General features: G+C 37.7%; 1 protein-coding gene across 4 annotated transcripts in view; it reads left to right on the forward strand.

Moving 5' to 3' along the window:
• HOMER1 (homer scaffold protein 1) overlaps nucleotides 1-25453 on the forward strand; it is a 92168-nt gene that overhangs the window by 20200 nt on the left and 46515 nt on the right. For 2 of the 4 annotated variants that reach the window (XM_081133817.1, XM_081133816.1), the window contains exons 2-5: nucleotides 10667-10823; nucleotides 14513-14644; nucleotides 18376-18468; nucleotides 23577-23716. In XM_081133817.1, the coding sequence (XP_080989943.1) occupies nucleotides 10667-10823; nucleotides 14513-14644; nucleotides 18376-18468; nucleotides 23577-23716 (522 nt within the window). The remainder of the gene's footprint in view (nucleotides 1-10666; nucleotides 10824-14512; nucleotides 14645-18375; nucleotides 18469-23576; nucleotides 23717-25453) is intronic. The other 2 variants (XM_081133818.1, XM_081133819.1) reach the window with 1 other exon arrangement.

Consider the following 25453-nt stretch of genomic DNA (forward strand, 5'->3'; position numbering starts at 1 on the left):
CAGTCCACTAGCTGTGTTTTTTTAAAGCAAGCAAGTACATTGCATTAAAATTGTTTAAAAATTTATCATTAATTTATTATTTAATACATTACATGTTCACATACTGAAAAAGTGAGATGAGAAAAAATAAGTCACTTATAATCATACCACCAAGAACTCTAAATGTCTTGGAATATAATGAATCATTCATTTACTTATTAAGTATTAAGTACTTTGCAAGTGCCTAATATATTCCAGGTATTTGTGTTACTGAGGACACAGAAATAATTAAAAGACAAGATCCTTGCCCTTGGGTAGATAATACTTGAGGTCAGGGAGAGGGACAATAAATAAAATACATTGTATGTCAGATAATTATAAGTTCCATGGGGAAGAATGAAAGAAGGGAAATAATAAAGTCCTGGAAGAGGAGAGGAAGGGGCTGCACTTTTTATATAGAGCAACCACGTATGGTGTCACTGAGAAGGTAACATTTGAGCAGACATCTGGAGGAGGCGAAGGAAGATGCTAGACAGAGCTGAGCTGAAAGAGTACTTCAGGCAAAAGCCCTGAGGTAGGGGGTGCTTGGCATGTTTGAGAAACACCAGGAGGGCCAGTGTGGCTGGAGCCAAAGACAGTAAGGGGCAGATGAGGTTGGAGAGGGAGCAGGAGCATATCCTGCAGTGGTCTTCTCCCGCCACACATGAGAATCCCCTTGGAAGCTGGGCTGATAGTGGGCGTGGAGGCTGGTGGTTTCTGATGCAGCCAGGGTGGACAAACACTGGTAGAAGACTTTGGACCTAATTTTAGGGACTGTGGGTTTTACTATGAGATGGGAAGCCATTGGAGGAATGACCCACCTGATTTTGGTTTTATTACTTTTAAACTCTATATTATGAAATTTTGCAGACAAAACAGTAGAAAGGACAACTCTCCTGTATCACCATCATCTCATCCACTTCAGTAGCCATCTGCATTTTGCTGTATCCTGACCATCCACCCTTTTTATTCCTGGAATATTTTAATGCTACCTTGGGTTTTCAGAAGGATCACCCTGGCTTCTGTGTTGAGAGAAGGGGAGGCAGGACAAGGACTGAATATAAGTATATCCTCCAAGTATTTTTTTTGTATGCATACAGATACATTTTTTAAAACAAAACAAAAACCAAATTATATTGCACTCACTGTTTTATAAGCTATTTTCACTTACTATACTGGACATCTTATGTCACTGAATATTCTGAAACTTTGTTTTTTAATGACTATGTAGGATTCTGTTATATGGATGCACCATAATTTATTTGATCTTACATTATTGGCTGTTTTAATTTACAGTCTTTGGTTATCATAAAGAATGTGATGATACATCCCTATTGCTAACTCTCCTGCATATATCCATGATTATTTCCTTAAGGTAAGCTCCTAGAATGGAATTGCTATGTCAAAGGATATGCACAGAAATTTAAAGGCTTTTGATTAATATTCATTGTCAAAGTGTTTTCCAGAAAGACTTTACTAATTTATATTCCCAGCTGCTTTCGAAAGTGTCAGGTTTCCTTAAACTCTCACTAATATTTAATTTTTTATTAAAAAATGGGCTCCTATTTTGACAGGTAAAAAAATAATAACTCAGTTTTAATTTGCAGTGTTTTGATTTCCACTGAGGTTGATGCCATTTCCATTTAAAAATATGCTTATTCATATCATTCGCTAGGTATGTGACTTCGGATATGTCACTTAGAACCTGTATTTTTGTATAGGGAAATGGCTACCTGCTTCATAGGGTTTTCATGAACATTTAATAAAAGCAATTTGTATGCCCAGGTTTTTAAACTTTTTGACCACGATACACAATAAAAAATGCATCTTCCATTGTGACAAGCATACATAAATATGTATCAGAAGTTTCGTGGAACAATACATGTACCCTTACCTAGTGTGATGTACTCTTATATTTTAAATTCTCATGCATATTTTTAAATGCCCATTGTTAGCCATTAAATTGAGCACAACCCTCTGGGTTGTGACCCACTGTTTGAAAAACACTGCTGTGGAGTAATGTATCTTGTTAGGTGCCCTTTTATCTATAGTGATTACCTCTTCCAGCCACCTCAGAAGTCAACCTGCCTTTGCATCCACTTTCAGAAAATTCACTTTCAGAAAAGCTAAATAGGAATAGCCCCAAACTTAGCTTATTGTACTCCTGTATCAAACTTTTGGTCAGTTAAAAATATTAAATACCTTCACAGTCAGAAAATGTATTTCTTTGGGCTTCTATGACACCATGACTGAATTATCCACACCACTATTATGAAATAGAGCTAATGCATTTGAGCAAAAACTCTATATCACTGCAGGAATTATATTTGCAAAACCCCAAATTGGGACACAGTATCCTACAAAGAGTTTTGTCTATAATTTTTGTTACCTGAAAAGCTGACAAAAAGGGAAAACATAAATCACATTTTAGTTGCATTTAATATAGCCCTTTTTCAGTAAAACAAAATAATATGAAAGCTAGATAATCCAGATGCTGTTCATTGCTAGACTTACAGCTAAACTACTTGAGGACCATTCACAAAGGTTAACCAGATGTAATTAGCGGTGACTAGAGAAAACCAAATAAGGGGGATGTTGGAATGAAAATTGCAGAGAAATAGAGTGGGAATGGAGTGGTGGTGGTTACAATATGAAAAATACCCAGGAGTTTAAGCTATTTGACAGTAGAACTGTTATGTTACTTTTCACCTCTCGTTCATCATTAAGTATGTTTTGTTTAAATTATTTTTTGGTGTTAAATTGGGAAAACTTTAAATGAGTAAGTTAAAAGTTTGATAAGCATTTACGACTCCTCCACTCACCCCTCCACAAAGGAAAAATTTTGAGGAATATCAGAAACAATTTTTTATATGAAAGTAAAAACTACCAAAGAACTGTAATTTACCTTTGAGAAAGAGCAGAATATATCTACTGTATCGATACTATATTGTATTTTAAACATTAAATGCCATTGGATTTAGAAAAATAACTGCCTTTCTCTACTTTAGCGGTTGTTTACCTTAATTAAGTTTATACCTGTAGTTAGAATTGTATGTGTGAGATGTTCCCATTGCATATGGTTTGAGTGCTGAATTTTGGATTCTGGTGTTTTCATTCTCTGGAGCTAAAATAAGGTTTTAAACAAGCTCAGGAATAAGTATAGAAATCTATTGGGCTCAAATGGCCCAGAAATACATGAAGGGCTCCCCAGCCTCACTAGTAATCAGAGATATGCAAATTAAAGCAACAAAGAAATACCATTTCATGCTCACCAATCTGGCACAAATTAAAGATGTTATTTGGACATTACCAAGTGTTGAAAGGAAATAATATAAGACTATTAAGAGTATAAATTGGTATATGTGCTGTGAAGAGCAATTTAGACTTATACTGTGGTACATACCCTATGACCAGGAATTCAGCTTCTAGCCTATCTCTTGCATGTGTCCCCAAGTAAACATACAGGGGCATTTATTTGTACCAATGCAGACACTGGAACAATATAAATGTCTATCAGTAAGGAAGTGGCTACATAAAATAGTCCAGTATTTTCTACTTGAAATACAATGTGAATAACATCGTTCTAAATTTTTTAAAGTTTTAAAAAGGTGAAGTCAATTTATTTTGACACAGTATAGTCAATATATCTTTTTAACATTTGATATAAAAGTCATTGAGATTTTTATATTTTTTCTAGTAAGTCTTTGAAATTCATTTTTTTATTGTGCTTAGAGCACATATCAGTTTGGATGCTAAAATTTTTGTTGGAAATACTTGATCTGAATTTGAATTTCATAAAATTTACAGTTGAAACAATAGATTCATATACCCAAGTTGTTCCATACATGCTTAAAAGTATTTCAATAGCTGACTTGGGTATCAAATAAAATTTAAACTAATTCACTTTGTTACATTAGCCATATTTCAAATGCTCAGTGGTCATGTGGCTGGTAGCTACCGTATTGGATAATGCAGCTCTAATCATTGCATGGACTTTGGCACAGCAGTTAAAATAAATGGTCTACATATGTGTAAGTTAAAATGTGGCTGATTATTCAAATTTCACACTGTCAATAAGAGTTTTAGAGACATGGTATGAGGTTTTATTGTTTTGAGCAATTTAAAATATTCAGAATAATACAGGGAGTAATATAATATCCATGCAACCACTATTTGAATGTAGCAAATGTTAACATTTTGCCTAAGTACCTTCAGATCTTTCTCTTCAAACCTGGGCTTATTTATTTTTTATTATATATGTGTTCAGATAGTATATGGATTGAGTATCCTACAGGTTAGTTTGTAATAGGTATAAAGGTAAAGAGCACTTAAGAATATTATTGTTCCTTGAAGTATTATTGGTGTTAGAACTTAATCTTGTAACATTTAATTCATTTAAAAAGTTTATAGGAATTGGATATCTGCTAGAAAATTACTTTAGATTTTTAGAAAAGTGTTACTTATATTAATAAGAGATTATTTTCCTTAAGTTTCCCTAGCATATATTGTCACTTCTCAAGATTTAACTTTATTTAGTGGAAATCACCTGCGAAGAGAAGAATATTTAAAGGCTAATATAATTGAAATTGCAATACTAATTTTATTTATTCATTATTTATTATTATTTTTTAATTCTCACCTGAGGATATGTGTGTGTGTGTTTTTAAATTCATTTTAGAGAGAGAGGGAAGGAGAGAGAGAGAGAAACATTGATGTGAGACAGAATCATCAATTGGTTGCCTTCTGTATGTGCCCCAACTAGGGATCAAACCAGCAACCTTTTGGTGTAGGGGACCATGCTCCAACCAACTGAGCCGCCCTGCCGGGGCTACAATGCTAATTTTAAATGTAATTGAGTTACCAGACATACATGTTGATATATTTTAAAACACGCAGTAATTTATCTGAAATGGATAGGGTTTTAAATGGGGAGGAGGGACAGAGATAATGTCACTTGGCAGTTATTTAATAAATAGCAAGCCAGGTTCTTTAGCATTGGAGATGTTGCTTAAATATATATGGTGTCCCCCAAAAATGTCTACACACTGAATAATTATAAAGACAGTGTTTATTAAATATATTTCATTTTCAAAATTGAGAAAGTGTATTACATTTTTGGGGGGAACCCTGTATATATTGAGTGAGTTTGCTTGCTCTTGACAATGAGTTTCTGCGTATCCCTGATCTTTTATTTATTTTTATTTATTTATTGTATTTCTCTTCCCCCCCCTATATTGTTGAGAATATTACAGATGTCCCCTTTTTATCCCCACTGATCCCCTCTACCCCACATCCATCCCACCCCCAGGCTTTCCCCATACCAATGTCTGTGTCCATGGGTTATGCTTATAAGCATATAAGCTCTTTGATTAATCTCTGCCCACCCATTCCCCCACCCCTGCTTTCCCTCTGAGATCCCTGAGTCTGTTCCACGCTTCCATGTCTCTGGGTCCAGTTTGTTCATCACTTTATTTTGTTTATTATATTCCATATATAAGTGAGATCATGTGGTACCCGTCTTTCTCTGACTGGTTTATTTCACTTAGCATAATACCCTGATCTTTTAAACGTAACTACTGATTAAAGTGCCCAGGGTAAATCAGTATTATTATTTCTTTTAATAACTAGCGATGTCATCTAATGAAAGGACTGAGATAGATAAAAATTACTTCTAAAATAAGGGATAGTACATAAGGAATATAAACAGTATTGTTACTGTTTAAGTATAGTTTTATAATTTAATCTTAAATTCCAAATGGAAATTTTTAATTTATGTCATGATATTTTCTTCAGATATGCCAATTAGCAACTTGATGCCATGAAAGTATTTCTTTATTTAAAATTTTAAAGTACAGTTGACATTCAATATTACATTAGTTCCAGGTGGACAGCATAGCAGTTAGACATTTATACAACTTACAAAGTGATCCCTTCTATAAGGCTTGGACCCACCTAACACCATACAGATATTATAATATTATTGACTATATTCCTTATGCTGTACTTTACATCCCTGTGACTATTTTGTAACAGCCAATTTGTACTTCTTAACCCCTTTACCTTTTTCACCGTATTTTTTTTAAATATGCTTTTATTGATTTCAGAGAGAGGAAGGGAGAGGGAGAGGGAGATCGAAATATCAATGAGAGTAATGAATTGGCTGCCTTCTGCCCCTCCCCCCCACCGGGGACCAAGCCTGCAACCTGGGTATGTGCCCTGATTGGAAATTGAACCCTGACCTCCTGGTTCATGGGTCAGTGCTCACCCACTGAGCCACATCGGCCAGGCTGAAAGTATTTTTTATGCTCAGTTGTTGTGATGAAGACAATGACTTTCTAAATTAATCTTTCATTTGAATGTGCACTTAACCAACACCAAGGAATTCGGGTCATACAATTAAAAAACAGATCCTTCCAGAAAAGACATTTTGTGGTTGGTATTGTCACATTTTATGTCTATATACCTCTGTTACGGCAACATCCCAATTTTGTGTTTTTTGTATACAGACTCAGTTTTAGAAAATACACGTCTGCTATGTTTTTGGTCCATCACTAGGTGGAGTTCTTGCAGTACAACCATGTGTTGGGTAGCCATTAGTAAAATAATCTTCGCTTTCCTCAAAGTAAGCATGTGTTTAAGAGAAAGCTAAATGTATAAGAAATTAGCTGTTGAACACATCACGTGGTAATAGGAAGACCTGGCTGGTAGTGTGCAGTCACAGGCTTTGTACTGGAGGGCTGGGCGGGGGGACGCACGCTGTTGCCCTGATAACCCAGCGGAATGACGGTGTGCCATTGATGTGCGCAGCCCAGGTCTTTGGAAGAATCTCTGGCGCTGGAGCTTCGGCTTGCCTGGAGGCGTGCTGTGCCGCCTGGCGGTGGCCCCGAAGCGGAATTCTCCAGTGTCCACCTGCAGTGGCATGGTCATTGGTGCCCGTCCGCTCCTTGCCTTAGCCTCGCTCATGTCTTGGCCGTAGCAAGCGTTGTCCATCTTCTCCCGCCGCGTCAGACTCCCACAGCAAGCTGAAGACTCTGCTTTCCTTCCTTCCTGTGTGTTTAGGCCCCGGAGGGTTCCCGGGAGGCGGGGGCCCTTCACACTTCCATCCCGTTCCTGCAGCGGGGCGTTTGGACTTGCTGCTCTCCTACCCCCTTTATTCTCTCTGCGTAAGAGGGACTTCTGTACCCTGCGCTCCAGCCGGCTGAGCTAGCCCGCCAAGGCCGTGATAAGATCTCTGGATGATTCCCCAAACTTTTTACTCCGGCCTGGTTTTCTCTGCTGAGCTCCAACCTAATTTTAAGCTCCTGTGCCGAGTTTTACATGTGAGGGATCTGAACTTACTCAAAACCAAGCTCATCCTCCCCCCATATCCCTCCAGTCCCAGACTTTACTGTTTCCCATCCTGGCTCCTGGCACTGCCTCCTTTCGGTCACCTAAACTAGAAACCCAGGAGACTCAGATTTCTCCTTCATCTCCTGGGTTAGGATTTCTCAACCTCGGCACTAGTGACATTTTTGGCTGGATAATTCTTTGTTGTCCGGGGCTGTCCTATGTACCATAGAAGGTTAGCAACATCCCTGGCTTCTACTCGCTAGGTGCTAATTGCGATCTCCCTCGTTTTGAAGTGTCCCCTGGGGGACAAATCACCCCTATTTGAGAACCACCGCCCCACATCCAATCTGTCACCCAATCTTACTGAGTCTGCTTTCTAAATTTCCCTTGAGTCCTTCCTCACATCTTCATCCCACCCCTGCCTCCTGCCCTCTATTTTTGTAACTCTCGGGATCCTTTTGTACGGTCTGACTAGCCTGTGTTTGCCCAGTGTCCTCTCGCCGCCGTCCACCCTCTCCAGGTTGCCAAGTGTACTTTCCAAAGCCCAGAGCTGCTCTGTGTCTGCGCCCTCCCGCGGCCTCGGGGCCCTCATCAGCCGGCTTCTCTTTTGGCCTCGCCTTCCAGGGAACTCACACCCGCTGCAGTTCTCGCCACACACGCCAGTGTGGTGTTCTTACCGCTGTGCCACACTTGGTCCCAAGCTCTGCGCAGGCATCGGTTTCTCCATGGTAGCCCTCAGCCGCTTTAAGAGGCTGACATGGCGAAGCGCATTTTATTGTTAAGCATACCTGTCTTCTCTCACCAAATTGAATTTTTCTAGGGTGGGAACCATCTCTCAGTTTCGGGCATGTAGTAGATGTTCAGTGAAAGTTTGCATCATTTATTAGTATGCCCTGAGTGATGCAGTAATGTCCTCTTTACTTCTAGGAATTCTGTTCCCTGTGAAATTATTATTTTTTAGCCTTTATCATCCAGACTGCAATGGCTAGGCTTTTGACCACACAAGTCTTGAACTATAACTTTAAGAAATCAGCTATTCAGAGAGAATTGAAGAAAGCACTGTATTTAGTTGATATCAAATGTCATTTGCTTGTAAAACAAGCTAGTTTAAAGATTTTAATTGGATTGTGTGGATTAATTGTGCAGATTAATTAAATTGAGTGAATTAATGTGATGTGGGAATTATTTACTGGATGTAAAACATTGCATTTCTGTTGAATAAGAATTTGATGATTGCAAAGGCAATATCACTGTGTTAACAACTATTTTAGTTTTTCAGAAAATACATTTTTTAGAACACGTCTCTATAATGCCTGCGCTATTTAGAAATTTACCCCCATCAAATTAAAAATTTTTTTTATCAAGGCAGTAAAGACTAGAGTCTTCCACTTCCCTTCCTTACATGCCTTAATAAATATAGTTTTGTGTGAGTCGATTTCCCTGTGAATTGGAATTGGTCACACTCAGTCTAACCAGCTACACTTATACCTGGAACTTAAATTAAAAGGTGGAAAAAGAAAACTAGAGGTTACAGCACCTTTGGAAGGTAACTCAAGTGTAGCACAGCCTCACTGAAAGTCAAGGATTGAGGGTGGGGAAGGAGGGAATGAATGAGTCCTACTCCCAATTCAGAAGAATTCTGTGTTCCCTCACAGTGCCTTGCCAGATTGTTAATGGTTATTTGTTGAAGGAAGCCATATATGATGGCAGTTAAGCCAGAAATGATGACCTCCTGTCACTTTTTAGGGAGTGACATAAAATATATCACTTCCTTTCTAAAGAGATTTTTTTTTTTTTTTTTTTAAATAAGAAAAGTTTTTTGGAGGTTTCCAGAAACAAAACTGGGAAGAGCCCAGTTACCTACGGGGAAGGTCCCTCCCTTTCTCACTGGCTCTCCAGGGACCAAAGTAGATGGTAGGAGACACATTCACAGGAAGAGCTGTTTTGTCAAGGATGCAGATTTGCCCTGCTTGTTTTCTAATTTCTCTTTTTTCCATACTCTCCTTTCCTTTCTTTAAAATTAGAACTTTTAATTTTAACTATTAAAGAATAACAGTTAAAGTTCTCTTTAAGACCTTAAGCTGCTTTAGGAAAGAAAGGTGTCGTGTTATTTGGGGGGGGGGGGGGGGGAAGAAAGCCTGGTAAACTGCTGTTTCCAAAATACATTTTACTCAGAACTCGGAAAATTTTGCATTTTAATACTTCTCTTATATACAGACAATCTCATACTTACTTTTCAGACTGTAAAATAATCTGTAATGATCATATTTTAAATATATTTTAAAATATTTTGATAGTTTTGGTTCTTGACGTTATAATTTTTAAAATCTCTTGTATATCTTTAAGGCCCTACTTGATCTAAGTAAAAGATACTGTTGTGGTGACACTTTGTTTTCCATATCCCTTTCAGGGTATAGATTATATTGGTGTAAACCTTCTCCATGAGTTATTTACCAGAATAATGTAGTTTTAAATGGGTAAAAACTTTTAACCTAGGGAGGGTCAAATACAAGATTTGTATTTTAACAAGGTATAGTCAGTTCTCATTCACAATAGTTATAAAGGCACCACAAACACTGAATTGGCTGATTTTGAACCACTGCTCCTACGGGGAATACAGGGCTTGGTTCCTGCGAGCCTCTGGTCATAACATTTCCATCAACCAATCAGTACATAAGCTTGTTTAAACATACCTTATTTAATATATCCTGTTGATTTATTACTCTTGAACTCATGGCTGTCAGCTCTGTAACTCATGTCTGAGCAAAGCTTATCTAACATATATTTACTCCGTAAGGCACGTCCCAGCCTTCTTGCCCTCAGAACAGATAGCACTTCAGTGCCATGCTTGGGGTCATTTTAAACAGGGGACACACCAACAAAAAGCACCAAAATGCAAAATACCTGGTGCCAAATGGATTGCAAAAAAGGGCACCTGATTATAGTATGAGAGCTGAACAGAAAGGCAGACTGGCCTTGATCCGCCTGCAGGGGAAACGTGCATTTCAGATGACACACGTTTTTCCACTGCAAAAGACCAAGAAAGTACCTAAGTATTGCTTTTGGGGTTACAAATACATTTTGTTGAGTAGTCAAATTTGCAAATACTGAACCTGAATAATGAGGATTGACTGTAATTGTTGTAAAGAAACTTATGATTGGACACTTTGAACATTCAAATTTGAAAGAAAGTTTCTCTGGTTTTCAGGATGTGGGTAGTTTCTGGTTAGGTGGAGTCATCCTCATGGTTTTCATGTTTTATTGTCCAGTGGAATAAAATTGGCTGTTTTCATTCTGTCATTTTATTTTCTCCCTACAGGGAACAACCCATCTTCAGCACTCGTGCTCATGTCTTCCAGATTGACCCAAACACAAAGAAGAACTGGGTACCCACCAGCAAGCACGCAGTTACTGTGTCTTATTTCTATGACAGCACAAGAAATGTGTATAGGATAATCAGTTTAGATGGCTCCAAGGTAAGTTACAGTTACTTTAAATAATCTCGTGATGTTGCTTTATACAGTATAACATTTGTTTTAGAGGAATTTTATCTTCACTAAAATATTTCCTGAGTTTTTAAAACTTAACTTTAAAAAACCAAAATTGATCATTTTTAAGGTAGCAACATTTTTTGTCCACTAAATTACTTGGATTAACCACCTTATTTATACTAAGTTATATGTGAAAATATTCTACAAATTTGAGGTCAGTTTATTTGATAAATATTCATTGCATGTCTGTTATATGCCAGGCATGATGCTAGGGGCTAGGAATATAGTGGTAAACAGAGGGGCACAGTTTCCACTCTTGGAGCATACGACCAGGTGAGAAACTAGAATTCTTTGCACATAAACTTCTGTAGCCTAGTATGCAGTTCAAAATCCTTCAATCATATGAAGTCTGTCAGCATCAGTATTAAAGCTTATTCTGAGCATCCCTCATTCTGAAGAGAAGAAGCATAGGACAGAACCTATGTTTTATTTTTAGGACAGGCAGATAGTCTAATATTTAAGAACATGGGCTCCCTGCATTCACTTCTCAGCTCTGTGATCTACTAAGTTTTTCACTTTGGGCAAATTACTTTACTTCTCTGAGCTTCATTCTCACCTCAGTGCTGGTAGTTGTAAGGATTAAATGAGTTAATATCTGCAAAGACACTTAGATCAGTGCCTCATGGATAGGATACTCTTCAAAAGGAGGTGAAATTCCACTTTTTCATCAGAGAATTTTGAACAACACATGCAGATAAAGAAGTGCCACACGTCAGATTCTGGGTATAAAGTGTGTGGAAAAACGAGGGCTCCCTTGTTTTTCAGGCTTTCCTGAAGCCATGAGGCCTTTCTATTCCCAGACGTTTTAACAGTTCAGTGCAGGGGTGAAGAGCACAGACTGTACAGCAGACTGTCTGGTTGAGTTTTTGCTCCACTACTTACTAGCCACGTGACCTAGAGAAAGATATTGATGTCTTCGTGCCTCAGTTTTCTCATCTGTGAAAAGGAACCAGTAAATTACTTACGTCATCCCATCGTGGGGGTGTTGTGAAGATTAAATAAATTTAGGAGAAAGCACTGCAAGGGTGTATAGTAATCACTGTACAAACACAACTGTTATTGTTACCATTAATATCATTAAGCTATTAATTATGTATTAGTGGTTTTGGGGAATAAAAGAAAATTTAATGTTCAACTTTCAGCCTTTTCTGTGTGCCCGTTTCTTTATCTCCTTATCTAGATTATAGGACCCTAGGGGCTATTTGTACTTTGTCTGGTACATGTATTTATTTGAATAATTGATCTTATTTTCATTTTCATTTAGAGGATTTAAAGGGCTTGGGAAATAGTAATAGTTAATGTCTGTGAAGGCTTTTTTTTTAATGAAGGATAATTTTGTTATATTTTCTTATTATTTAGTGACACTAGCAGATATTAATTATTATTAATTTATACTCTAGAGTGTTAATTTATTTTTTCCCCCCAGATTCTGACCTTCAGTTCTCTATAATCTATGTTTCTCTCTTGGCCAAAACTACAGATAAAAGGTCGTTTTATTAGACAGGAGAGTTAAATGGTATATAAAATAAAGTTCAACTGAAGTGGTCCCATGTCCCATGTGATTAAATAATCCCATGTGTCTTCCTTCTGAAGCAATATGAACTATTGCTTCTGGCATTTTTATTTTTGCATATACTTTGCAGCTTGTAATTATTAGGCTCTTAAATAACTCTTGTGAAAAAGTTTTTGTTTTGTTTCTTTGAATAAAAGCTACCCTCTGTAGTAGTTACATTTTTTTATCATACTTTCCATTTTCTTGTTACCTTTCTAAACTGATGTTGTTAACTATTGCAGTTCCTTGCAGGAGTTGTGGATTTTTTTTGGTGTTTTTTTTGTTTTGTTTTTGTGTTTTGTGTTTTGTGTGTGTTTGTTTTGATAAGCAGTAGTGGTTTATTTGATGCAGCTAAATGAGTGTTTTTCTTCTTCCCACCTTCACTTCTATTTCTGCACGACATGGTGAGTTGAAAGCCTTAGGTGCCCTGATTAGAAAATGTCCATTTGTTCTCACTTAGTACCTTTTCTGTGTATATCAAGTTTGCTTGAAGTTTTTCTAATCACCCTGCAGAGACATCAGCTGGCCAAGGGCCAGGATCAGGGCACTACATGATCTGTAATGACACAGCATTTCTACTTCTTTTCCTTGAAAGGACAAGAACTTTGGGATTGAGAGACATTTTTATTTTATAGAACTAAAATTTTTATTTTAAATGGATTCATTGTAGCATTCTATTCTAGGAAGTCTAATAAATAATTTTTTTAAGGAAAGGTTCCAAATGGGGATTAAAATGGAACACTTAAAAGCAGAATGAAGTTCATCTGAAATAGTTAAAACCGAAGGTCAGTGATGAACAGCACATGGGCTGGTTTTCTTAGATGCCTGTAACACCTACTGCTACCTCCCTTTTTGAGATACTAGGATCACATGTTAAATGCCCTTCTCTTCTTGAAAACACAGATGTGCCTTCCTCAGGGAATACTCCAGGACCATAGAATCTAAAGTAGAGCCTTCTGGCCTCTCAGTCTCTGTCACATCCTGGTCTCGTGGTCTTCGTAAGCACTGACCACTCTCTGAAGTTACTTGGTCAGCTGTTCATTTACTTGTTCAGTGACTGACTCTTCTTGCTCTAGAATGTGATCCACAGATACATTGCCTCTGATTGTATCTCAAGTTTATAGAATTGTGCTTGACATGAAATAGGTACTCAGTAAAATAGTGGAATAACCAAATGATTCCTTACCATCTGTTAATGCAGTAGTCTCCCCCTTATTTGTAGGGGATACTTCCAAGACCCTGAGTAGATGCCTATTACTGCAGATAGTACCCAATTTTTCCTATACAAACATAGACTTCACAGCTTCTCTTTGGTATATTCAGATTGCCAGCATCACTACTCTTGCGCTTTGGAGCCTTTATTAAGTAAAATAAAGGTTACTTGAACACAAGCACTGCAACGCTCGACAGTCGACCTGATCACCTAGGCAGATACTAAGGGCAGGTAGCATAGATGGTGCGGCTGATGCTGGACAAAGGCACGATTCATGTCCAGGGCAGGGTGGCCGTAGATTTCATTGTATTACTCACAACAGCATGCAGTTTAAAACTTATGAATTGTTTATTTCTGGAACTTTCCATTTAATATTTTCAGACTTCTGTTGATCATAGGTAACTGAAACCACAGAAAACAAAACTGGGGGTATAGGGCGACTACTGCATATTCTTTTCCACTTAATCTTTTCATTTGATGACAGCCTCACAAGTTAGTGCAGTTGTTAGCCACAGTTTACAGGATCTAACAGGACATGCTAGGAAAAGCAGCTTTTAAATTGAAGAGTGAGGAGGTTTATGAGTATATAAATTCTGTAAGAAGTAAAAAAAACTACTTACGGGTTTGACAACATGTACGTTTTTATTATGATAATATTTATAGTTCTAGTAGTTACCCTATTTCCATGTTGTCACTTGCGATACTATAAACTATTTTTATAACTATACTGTATACTTAATGTTGTGGCTCATTAAGAATCCTAAGTTTTTATGTATCTAAATAGTCCTGTCTTTTAAATGTCTATTTGCTAATTTTGGAAAGGTTCCTCATACTTGTTTTATTTTTCAGGCAATAATTAACAGCACCATCACCCCAAACATGACATTTACTAAAACATCTCAGAAGTTTGGCCAGTGGGCCGATAGCCGGGCAAACACTGTTTATGGACTAGGATTCTCCTCTGAGCATCATCTTTCAAAAGTAAGTTAGTTCATCAGATCTAAGTGGAAATCTTCATCTTCAGGTCAGGTGTCTTAAATATATAGTAGCAAATGGAGAGTATAAACTATAGGAGACATTTGTTTATATTTAATATTCTCAGAACTGTAGTGACTTTAGAGCATGAAGAGATCATTGGTTCTACTGTCAATTGGAAAATTCGTTGTACACATTAAAAATAGTCACCACTGATTGAGAAGAATTTGCATGATTAACTGTGTATGACAGGAAATAAAAGATGGGAATTAATCACTTGAGAATGGACTTTGCTCAGGACTTGACTCCCTTAGTTGGAGATGGTCTGCAAGATAGATAGACACCAAACCCTTCTGAAATGCGAAAACTCAAGCTGATAATGATATAGATTTCAACTTTCTAATGTGACAGCAGACACATATAAATCCCTGTCTTTAGGGAAAATTGTGCATTGTCTGGGTGAGAATTACTCTGAGCTCTGTGATGCAATACAGAGACCCAATAGATACTATGAGGAGTTCTTGGAAAATACTAAGTGAAATACTGCAGCCAGGAAAGCCCAAATAATACAGCGCATCACCAGGTTAAATATTGGAAGTAAAACAGTGGTCCTGTCTATAAGCAAAAGCCATGCAGTGTTCATACCAGCAGCACCTTGAGCTCTGTGGCTGTCACGTGGAAAGAGTCTGTAAGGAAGAAAGGAAACCATCTCGGGATACTAACATGATGAAGACAATGAGTATTACTTTTGCTCTTCAAATTTACTCTTACCAGACCCAAGATTTATGCTTAAAACTTCTCTGAAGCATTCAGTTAAAAGGATAGCCCTACATTTGAAATACTTTACATGTATTTTGGTGTACACAGGATCTGATGGCTTGAGACTTTAAATTGTTGGAGTCATTCAGATTCTTAAAAATGAGTTCTTTTTAAAAGTTTTACACTTGTGTGAATATTTATTGACTTTCGGTTGTTATTAGATAGTTCAGTGGATGTCACATTGAAGGAGTATGTAGGAAATTAGTATGAAATAAGCTACTTTGTTTCCTTTTGCTTTAGTTGTAAACATTCCTTAATATTGTTTTCAAATGTTATCTTTTTCATATAAATTGTAGTTTAATGCTCAATTTTAAGACTATTTTAACTTTTGCCTTGGTAATGATGTCATTCTCTGTAGGATAATTAAACAAATGTTATCTTACATCCATCTAATTTTCTAAATACATTTTTTGAACTGGAGTAGAGGTAGGAGTTTTAGATTCAAAGTATTTCAACATAACAGGGACACAGGCATCTGGTTGAGCATTTTCCTTCCATAAACAATCCCCTTAGAAAATTATATGTTTATTCTAATACTTTTGCCATTACTCAGAACCTCTTTAGAACTTTTCTTTTGAAATCATCTATTATAGACTATAGGAAAAATTAAAACTATAATTATATTCCACTTGCTGAATTTCTTGTTAACAGAGGAACCAAATTGTGGATGTTAAACTAAGTTTAATATCTTAAACTTGCATGAAATGATTTTTGAGCTTAAGTAATTTTGGCTATAAAGTTTTTCATTGTGTCTTTCAGGTTACTGGGAAAGTAGCTAATGTAATAAAGGAATGGTTTATTAGATTCTGTCAATTATACTGTCTCCTCTCATTTGATCTTTTTTCTGGGAATGGCTTTTATATTTCAAGAATTTTACTTTTCTTTCTTAAAGTTATCATATGCTTTTGACCAAGCTTACTGGTAGTGAATCCTAGAGTTCTGCATGTGGATTGACTATCAGAAAACAACCAGGTAGCTCTCAGAGCCACGTCTAGTTTATTTACTCACTAGATTTGGCTCCAAGAGCTTAGTTAGTCTCTTCAGAATGTTTCGATCCAAAGATGACAAGGTCACGATTTATTCTCCAAGCTCCCTTGAAGACTAATGTTGATGCTTTATAGACTGTAGAGGACCCAACGGAGTTTAGAACATTTTACATAAATGAAGCAAACATATAAATACTCTGGCTCATTTTATCATTAAAATGCATAAATGAATGCAAAGCATTGTGAGGGGTTGGAGAAGGCTCTGAAGGCAGCGCTGGACCACACACAGCCTCTCAGAATAAGCGAGAGCAGCATTCTTAGTAGACTGTGGTCTGCTAAGGTTGATGTGTGAGAAAAATTACAGTTATGCCTGTAGTGCGTGCCGAGTTGTATTTATCATGGAAACCTGAAGTTAGCTATAGATAGGTCTTTGTGAAGTTGAGAAGGGTGTTCAATATTAACTGCTTTAGAATGCTAAATTAGTGTAAGAAAAACTTTCTGTACTACAGATTACATAAAGAGAAATTAATTATGGTTTTGTTTTTACTTTGTTTCCACCAATGTGAATAGCACCTTTTGAGACTATTCAGATTTTTTTCTCTAAGGAGATATTCTGTTTAATTAGAGGAGTATAGTAATACAACTCAGTTCACTCATCTACAAGTTGTAGGCAGGGCTGACAGCGTTTAAGGCAAGAAAGAAAAGTTGCAATGACATCTTTAATTTTGACCTTCTTCCATCTCCGAAAGCACGTCAGGGTCTCATGAGCCTATCCTACCAAAGCTTTCCTTCCCAAGATGGAAATGAAATCAGGGCTGGCTTACAGGGTTTGAGGAGGGAGCGATAATTTCATATTTTTCTTGACAACTCTAACCAGGTGTTTTAAGTTGCATAGAGATTTTAGGTTTTTTTAAATCCTCACTCGAGGATATGTTTTCATTGATTTTAGAGAGAGAGGAAGGGAAGGAGAGACACACATAGATGTGAGAAAGAAACATTGACCAGTTGCCTCCCCCCACGTGCCCCGACTGGGGATCGAACCCACAACCTAGGTATGTGCCCCGACCAGGAATAGAACTCACACCCTTTTTGGTGTATGGGATGACGCTCCAACCAGCTAAGCCACCCAGCCAGGGCCAGATTTTAGATTGTTAAATTTGGTTATTTTGTAACTGTAACTTCCTCTCTCTGAGAACAGTGGTAAACTAGTATCTACTTCCAAAACATAGATAGATAACTGTGGCCACGACAGTTATAGATTGCTGTGTATTCCTAAGAATTAGCATTTTATGTACAGTTCCTAATTATTAGTATTTTTCATTGTTACCAATCTCAAGGACCTTTGTGGAGACATACTATTCTTTCTACTGCTGTACATTAGCTGTATAGGAATCTTTAGAAATGAAGTTTTATCAATGCTAGTGATAACAGTAAATGTTGCTGTTTGTATTGTTGAAAATAAAATACCTTACATAATGTAAGAGTTTATATTATAGTAAAAGTTAAAAGCATGCTTCAGATACTGTGATGTTTAGGAGCCGATCCTTAAGAGATTCCGTTTTCTCCATGATAAACAAACATAGTATGCCCATCTTTACTGATTCCTCCCCCCACATGTACCTTGCCCCCCACCTTGGTCTTAGTAAAGTACATCTGAACAACCAAGAAGGGACATAGGTAAGCTAGCTGACACCAGATTCTAACATAGTTATATTGTGATGTTTTTTAATGCGATTTGTCAAAGTACTTTACAATGTACATGTTTTGATATTTGGTTTCTTTTTCCTTAATTTTCATATTATACTTGTAATTGATTAGAGGAGTAGGTTGCTTGTATAAGAGTCAATAGAGAAAGTAAAAGAAAACTAAGGTAAAAGTGAGCATTACAACTTATTTTTATTAGGTTAATGTATATAGTCTTTATACATTCAGTTTGCAGAAAAGTTTCAGGAATTTAAAGAAGCTGCTCGACTAGCAAAGGAGAAATCACAAGAAAAGATGGAACTTACCAGTACACCTTCACAGGTGGGTATTTAATTTCTATTCTTATTTATGAGCCTTGTGCATATTTAGATGGTTCCTATATGCCAGAGTTAGACTTAACATAAGGCAAAATTAAGGTAATTTTCAAAGTGGACATAGAAGTGTACCCGTTAGTTCATCTGTACTAGTGGAGAAAGAAAGGTTTATGTCCTATCTGCCAGTGTCTACAAGGATCTGGGGGAGGGGGTATTTGCTTAGCAATTAAAACTCAGATTTTTAAAATATGCATACAACTTAAAAACAATTGTACATACAGAGCATAGATTGGCCTATTGTGTTCTGTGGTGGTCGCTGAGGTGTGGCTACTGGAGGAGACACAGGAGAGGCTCAGGGAAGCAAAACCTTATTATGCCCACAGGTCCTAGAAGCAGGAGGCACACCGGGAAGGCTCGGGGTGGTCAGGAGGCAGAAAGCAGGAGGGCAGGGAAAGCTGAGGGTAGAGCCTGTATTGGGGTTTCCACAGGAATGGCAGGGCAGGGCGGGGTACCAGTTTAGGACTTGCTAGTTTGAATAATTTCTGAAGGCTCTAAACTATAGGGGTGGCCCTTGGTTGCCTGGTTCCTGGCCCTGGATGATTGAGGTAGAGGGATATTGCCTCCTGGGGCACATGGGCCAGGAAGAGGAGCTGTGGCTCTGGACTCATTAGCTTCATATAAAAGCCATGTTCCCACGTCAGCCCCTTGCTATGTCTAAGAACTGGCTGGACAGAAGGGTCTTTTTAAAGATGTCAAGACATCTTAATATGCAGAAAATGTAAAAATTTAACAGCACAGTTTGTTGTACTTGATTTTAAAATGTACTTAAATCTTATAGCCGGGACATCTTACGTTATGCTCAGCACTGAGACCCAAGGTTTTTATACAGGTATCACTTTTTCCTTTGACGAATGAGTTAATAATACCTGTTAGTTGTTCATTGTAACCTTTCTTCAGTTGGAAACTAATTGTATCTCCAAGTGAAGTTCATTGAATAGTTACATTTCAGTCCTTTTACAGAGGTTTTATATAGTGTGATTTATATAGAATGCCAGTTATTTCAGTTTTTTAATATCAGGCTTTTATAAAATTAATTTTTATTTCAATCGTCATCTTAAGAGTAGAGTTTAGCTTTGTGCTGAGTTTTTCTCTACAGTAACTGTTTCTGAAGTTTACTCAGGAGCTTTCTGAGGACGAGATGTTGCAAATGCTTCTCGGGAACACTGCTTGTCGTGGCAGGTTAACCTAAAGCTTTCTTGAGGAAGTCAGTGGAAATCGCCTTGGGATTTAGTGGCTAGCCCCGTGACTGGAACATTTTAGAAAACGTCCCCTATTCACTGTCCTCCCCGCCCCGGCACCACACTCTCTCTTTGGCAAACCCTGCTGGTGTGAAGAGTTTGGGGTTTATTTACTTACTTACTTCTTTGAAGGCAAAGAGCGCTCCCTCAAGTATGCTTACGGACGCGTTTCCTCGCAGCCCGAAGGTGCGCTCCGCTGCAGCTTCACCCCGCGGCCTCTGCCGGCCGGTGACCCGGCTTCTCGGAAATTTCCCTCGAATCTGTATTCCCTAAGTGCTCTGATGATACAGTGATACTTTACGCATAAAAGCCTATTTAAAATTTAGTACCAGTGCGTGCTGGGAACTTCAGTTCCTCAGGGGCATGGCCGGGGTGTGATGAGAGGCTGCCGCGAGGCGGGAATGGACCGCACTTCGCCTTGGTACTTGGTTTCTCTTTCTCCAGTCAGAACTTGGTTAAGTCACTGAGATACCTGCTCCTCTCTGGTGGAGGAAGTGTCTTTACTTTCATCGAAGGGATATATCCAAGATATTTTTATTTGGATAATGCTGTGAAATATAAGGAATAAAGACATATCATATGTTCATCAGCGTGGGAGAGCCAGAATACACTGGCTCTAATTTGTCTTTTCAAAACATCTGAAGTCTGATTGTCAATTGAATGTACAGAAACCAGAGAAATAGTGAAACAAAGAAAAAAGTATTCCTTTTCATTTCTCTTTTCTCCTTTTTGTGACAGTCTGTCACAGATGTCATTAATATTTGTTTCAGTTTGAAACGTTTGAGCCCTGGCCCCTCTGAATCTATTCAGCTGGAGAACAGAGCTTGGTTCTCACCGGTTTAACCCAATCTGCTAAATTAACGCTCTGCCTGGAGTACAGAGTATTACTCATGAATTTAGAGAAGGGATCAGAAGGTTAGATGGGATAATCAATAATAGTAAGCACTCAGTTGGACATAGCTTTTGTTTTTACTTGAGGAGGGATAAGCAGCTGGTCCAGAGTATGGGTTTTAAAGTCTGACCGGCTTAGACGTAAAACCCTTTTACTGTCACTGTGTGATCTTGCAGAAATCGCGTGTCCATCTATAGCGTGAGTTTGCATTCCTTGCCTTACAGGATGGTTGGGAGGAATAAGGGTGACGGTGGCCGTGTTACTGTGACGAGTGACATTATGACGGTGTCACACAATCACGCAGCAGAGGCTGGCTTGGAATCTGGGATCTAACCCTTACTGGTTTTCTGATTAAACAAGTTATTATTTTTTTAAAAAGTCTACAAAATGGGAATAAGAATATCCCTGTAAAGGGTTTTGTGAGCATTAGACGAGAATTACAAAGTGCTTAGCATGGTAAAATCAGGAGGACGTGGACCTAAGAGTCTCTTTGTAGAACGTATGTGTGGGAGCGAGTGACCGGGTGTCAGTGTCAGGAGGGGCCAGGAGAGAGAGGCACGAAGGAAGGGACCGTGGGGGCGCGTTATCTGAGACAGGAGGGAGGGACAAAAATGGGCTCAGGTGCCGATACGAGGGAGGCTGAGGAGGCCTATGCCGGTTCCGTCCCATTTCCCCGGGGAAAGAAGAATTCAGTCATCCCCTGAGAGGAGGGGCAGCTAGGAAGAGAGGCGGGAACCGAGGTTGGAAGAGCGGTTAGGGACAGAAGAAAAGAGGAGTGAAGTGGGAGTGCGTGATTAAAGATTCCCGGCGCCGCAGGGGCATGCCTAGACGCAGAGTTCACAGCCACCTTGGTGGCGCCCAGCGGCGCACGTAACGGCGCTTTCTCTCATAGCTCTTAGCGGCTTGGGCGTGAGAATTGGGAAGGAAGGTTCATTCTATAGGAGATTAGCAATTGACCAGGCAGGTGTTGCGGAAGGTAAGGAAGCCCGAGAACCGGGATGGTGCCCGTGAGAGTGTAAGAAAGGAGATTGGCTTAATTATAAAGCCAGAGGGGAGTAAAGCCAGGCCGAGCCTGGCAAGGCCGCATGTGAGCGGAGGCCGGAGATTTTAAGTCTGATGAGGCTGAGGAGCAGGTGGAAAGGGAGTGGGTCAGGTTGAGAGGCCAGGAGGGTATATAGCGACAGGCCCTCTTATCTGTTGGAATTAAAACCAGTAGTTAATGAGTTCATCTAAAAAGTCCGTTAAATTAAAACTCAATACTGTTATGTTTATTTTTTCATCCATATTTTGATTTAGAGTTGAAGCCTTTTCTTTGAATATGCCTTTTGATTGGAATTCCAACTTGACTTTCTTACATAAATTATACCAATAATTAATTGCCTGCAATTTTCTGGGTATTTTTTTCTCAAAGTACGGCTAACCCTTGGCACTTGCAAAGAACTCTGAATGCTTTGGTATGGGGCGTAGGGGGAGTTTCACCCAAACACAGTGAGATGTGAGCTGCTTCAACTTTTTCTGCTAAATAGATACTATTCCCATTATTCATTTAGTAGGATTTGACTTTGTTGTAAAACAATTTTATGTTTCACAGTGTACTGTAAAGTTTATCCAGGCATTGGCTGTTGGTGGAAACAGAGGACTTAGGAGAAAGAGTTCATGAGGGAAATTAAAGGTTGAAACAGAGGTTCCATTAATATTTGAAACGTAGTTAAGTGTTAATGTGGAATCAAGAGGGTTGTCTTTTGACCTTTGATAGCTTATATAATTTCTTGCATTTTGGTACTATTAGTTAAAATATATTTAAATGTGAAATAAAATGTACACAGTGGTGTAAAAACAGAAGCTCCCAAAAGAAAGTGTCGCTGCATCAGTATATTTCCGTATTTCTTCCCAGCACTTCACGTGCAAGATTTTTTTATGTAAAGTATGTAAATTATCATAACCGAGACATCTCCTTACATTCTCATATGTTTTTCTCCTAATTATAAGCATTTTCCTGTATTACACATATTCTCCTTGTTTTTATTTGAGGAAATCTTATATTCTTCTAAGTTGACAAATTATGACATACCTAACCAGTTCCCTGGTGATATTTTCTTCCCTAACAACAGCCTAATATTTCACGTGTGAGGTTTTCTTGCCCAGAGATCACAAGGGGTCCGCCAAGCTGCTCTTTCGGTATCTGGTGCTGGGACCTCACCCGCTTACCGGGTTTATCAAATGACCCCCCATTCTGATTTCTTATATCAAAGTTGGATAATCTGATAACGGCAGATGCAAGAATAAGTGTCAGCTTGAGTGTCATTTTAAATTCCATTTATTTTCCTGAGGGGTAAATTAAATTTACCTTCATAGGCAAACTTAATTAAAAATAGAAATGAGGAAATTTTGTGAAGAAAAATAATTCCATTTTGAGTAGCGGGCAAGAAAAGCCGACATACACCGATATCATTATGTATGTGTGACAGAGGTGTTTCTGACTGCTTTTTTAAATAATTCTAGGAATTGAAAAGTAGGGCAGATAAGAAAATTAAAACGTGAATATTTTCCTTCCTACCCTCCCAAATAAAATCACCTCCTCCTACATTTTTTGTGCCATCTTCTTTTCCCTCTTAAGTAATTCTTTGAATATCTTTTATTCTAACCAGTTAGTTGCTTATGTAAACCCAAAAGTGTTTCAGTTCTTTGAAACTACATTTCTAAATTGTATTATGTTTCACACAGTTTTCTTATGAAGTTGCCTTGCTTTAAAAAATTATTTCTCCTTCAGATTTCACTCTTTAAATCTTTGATTCAAATTTCAATTGAAATAGTGGTTCATAAGTAAGCATACATCAGAGTTTTAATTTTAAGATGATCTTGTGTATTGTAGTAGGAGTATGACACTTTCTTATCCCCGACCCCCTACCCCCTTTTGTTTTTAAGGAATCAGCAGGCGGGGATCTTCAGTCTCCTTTAACACCAGAAAGCATCAATGGGACCGACGACGAAAGAACACCTGATGTGACACAGAACTCAGAGTCAAGGGCTGAACCAACTCAGAATGCATTGCCATTTTCACATAGGTACAAATTCAATTCAACCATCATGATTAAGTAAAATACGTAAATATGGAAAGTTTTTTGGGTTTTGGATAAATCTTACAGTTATAACCCTGCGTGAAAATTCCAGGTCGGCTCTTTTTAACCATTTCTGTTAACCTCAGAAAATTTTTGATAATTTAGAGTTGCCTAGATGGGCTTTATCTGTGTAGAAAAAGGGCTACTGAGCAAATCATTTGTTCAGTGAAACAATATATATATTATTGTAAATCTCTTCCTATTTTTTAATACGGTCGTTGAAAGGCTCCCTCTGTTAACCTAGTTTCCATTTTCATGTATGGTCTGAGGATTATAATTTTTAAAAAATAACTTCCTACTCTGACCTTAAGCTTTACCATAGTCTTAGAGGTGATCTCACTGTATGATTTCGCAGAAGGAAGCAAGTTATTGCGGTAACTTCTAGAATGAACCTGTTAATGCTCATGTGAGAGTTATTTTTGCACACCAACTAACAGAAGATAAATCTTCACATGCTTCTGAATTTTAAAAGAATTTGATATTTTAAACAGATACAGTTTATCCTGAATGTGTTCCATGCCAGTTACATTAATTATGGGCCATATTGTGGTATTTTTGTAATGTAAGGAGATCTGTGAAACTGCAGTGTTGCAAATGTAAACAAGTGCCTGCCTGTCGTCGTCTTAAAGTTCCTTTTTCTCCTTCTTCAGAAATTTTTGACTGGGCAGTTTTAGTTGAAGTTAAAAAAACAGTTTTTCTTATGCATCTCTTTTTGGGACCAGTTTTTTAAAAATCAAATTCTTTATCATATTCAGAAGAATTGTGAAGCGAGATATTCCAAACTCTCTTTCATGAGAATCTTAATTTTTATTGAATTTGTTGGATATTAAGGGCATAGGATTAAACATATTAGAAACTAACATTGAGGGACCTGATGGTCAGGCTCAGGAAGATGAAGAAATTAGATAAGGTGTTTTTTAGGAAGGAATGGGTAGAAACTATTTGACAGTGGGGCTATTCTAATTTTTTCTAAAAGTGCTAATAATTTTGCATCAACAGTAGACATATGTTGGAATCATCATGGAGCTCATGCTTTAACTATTGCAGATTAAGCAGATTCTCTTCTATAGCTGTAAAAATGAGTGAACACATGAAAACTATTAGTCCTTCTGATCTGAAGACTATATTTGTAAAACATACAGGTTTTAAAAATATGCAATTACAGTGAAAGAGCAATGTGATTGGTATGTAATTTTAAAAAATATTTATGTTGAGGGAGGAAAATGCCCTTCCTATTAAATTATATTTAACATATCTGTTTAATAAGTAGATTTAACTACACTGAGCATAATTATAAACTTGATTTCTTCGGCTAACAATCGAGTCATGTGCATTGATTAGTGTAGCATTTAGAAATAGAACTTTTGTATTTAGTATTTGTAAATGCTATTTCTAGTTTATGCATTCAAAAGTTTTCTGAATGTATATTGTTGTGCTAATCCTTGGTATTTGGAATTTCTAACTGGGGTTGGTCATCGGTTGATTTTCTCTATTCCTGGGTGTCTAATAGGAGTTACTTACTTTGATTTGAAAATAGAGCTTCTTTGACTACTGGAATTTATAGATTAGCCATGGAGATATTTGAGTTCTGAAAATAAAACTTCAAAGGTCAATTTAAGCTTGTAATTACATAATCTTATAGTTTTCTTATTGTAAAAATATTTTAGCTATAGGGTTTTAGAC

The sequence above is a fragment of the Miniopterus schreibersii genome (genome assembly GCF_964146895.1).
Source record: "Miniopterus schreibersii genome assembly, chromosome: 3".
Taxonomy (NCBI): domain Eukaryota; kingdom Metazoa; phylum Chordata; class Mammalia; order Chiroptera; family Miniopteridae; genus Miniopterus; species Miniopterus schreibersii.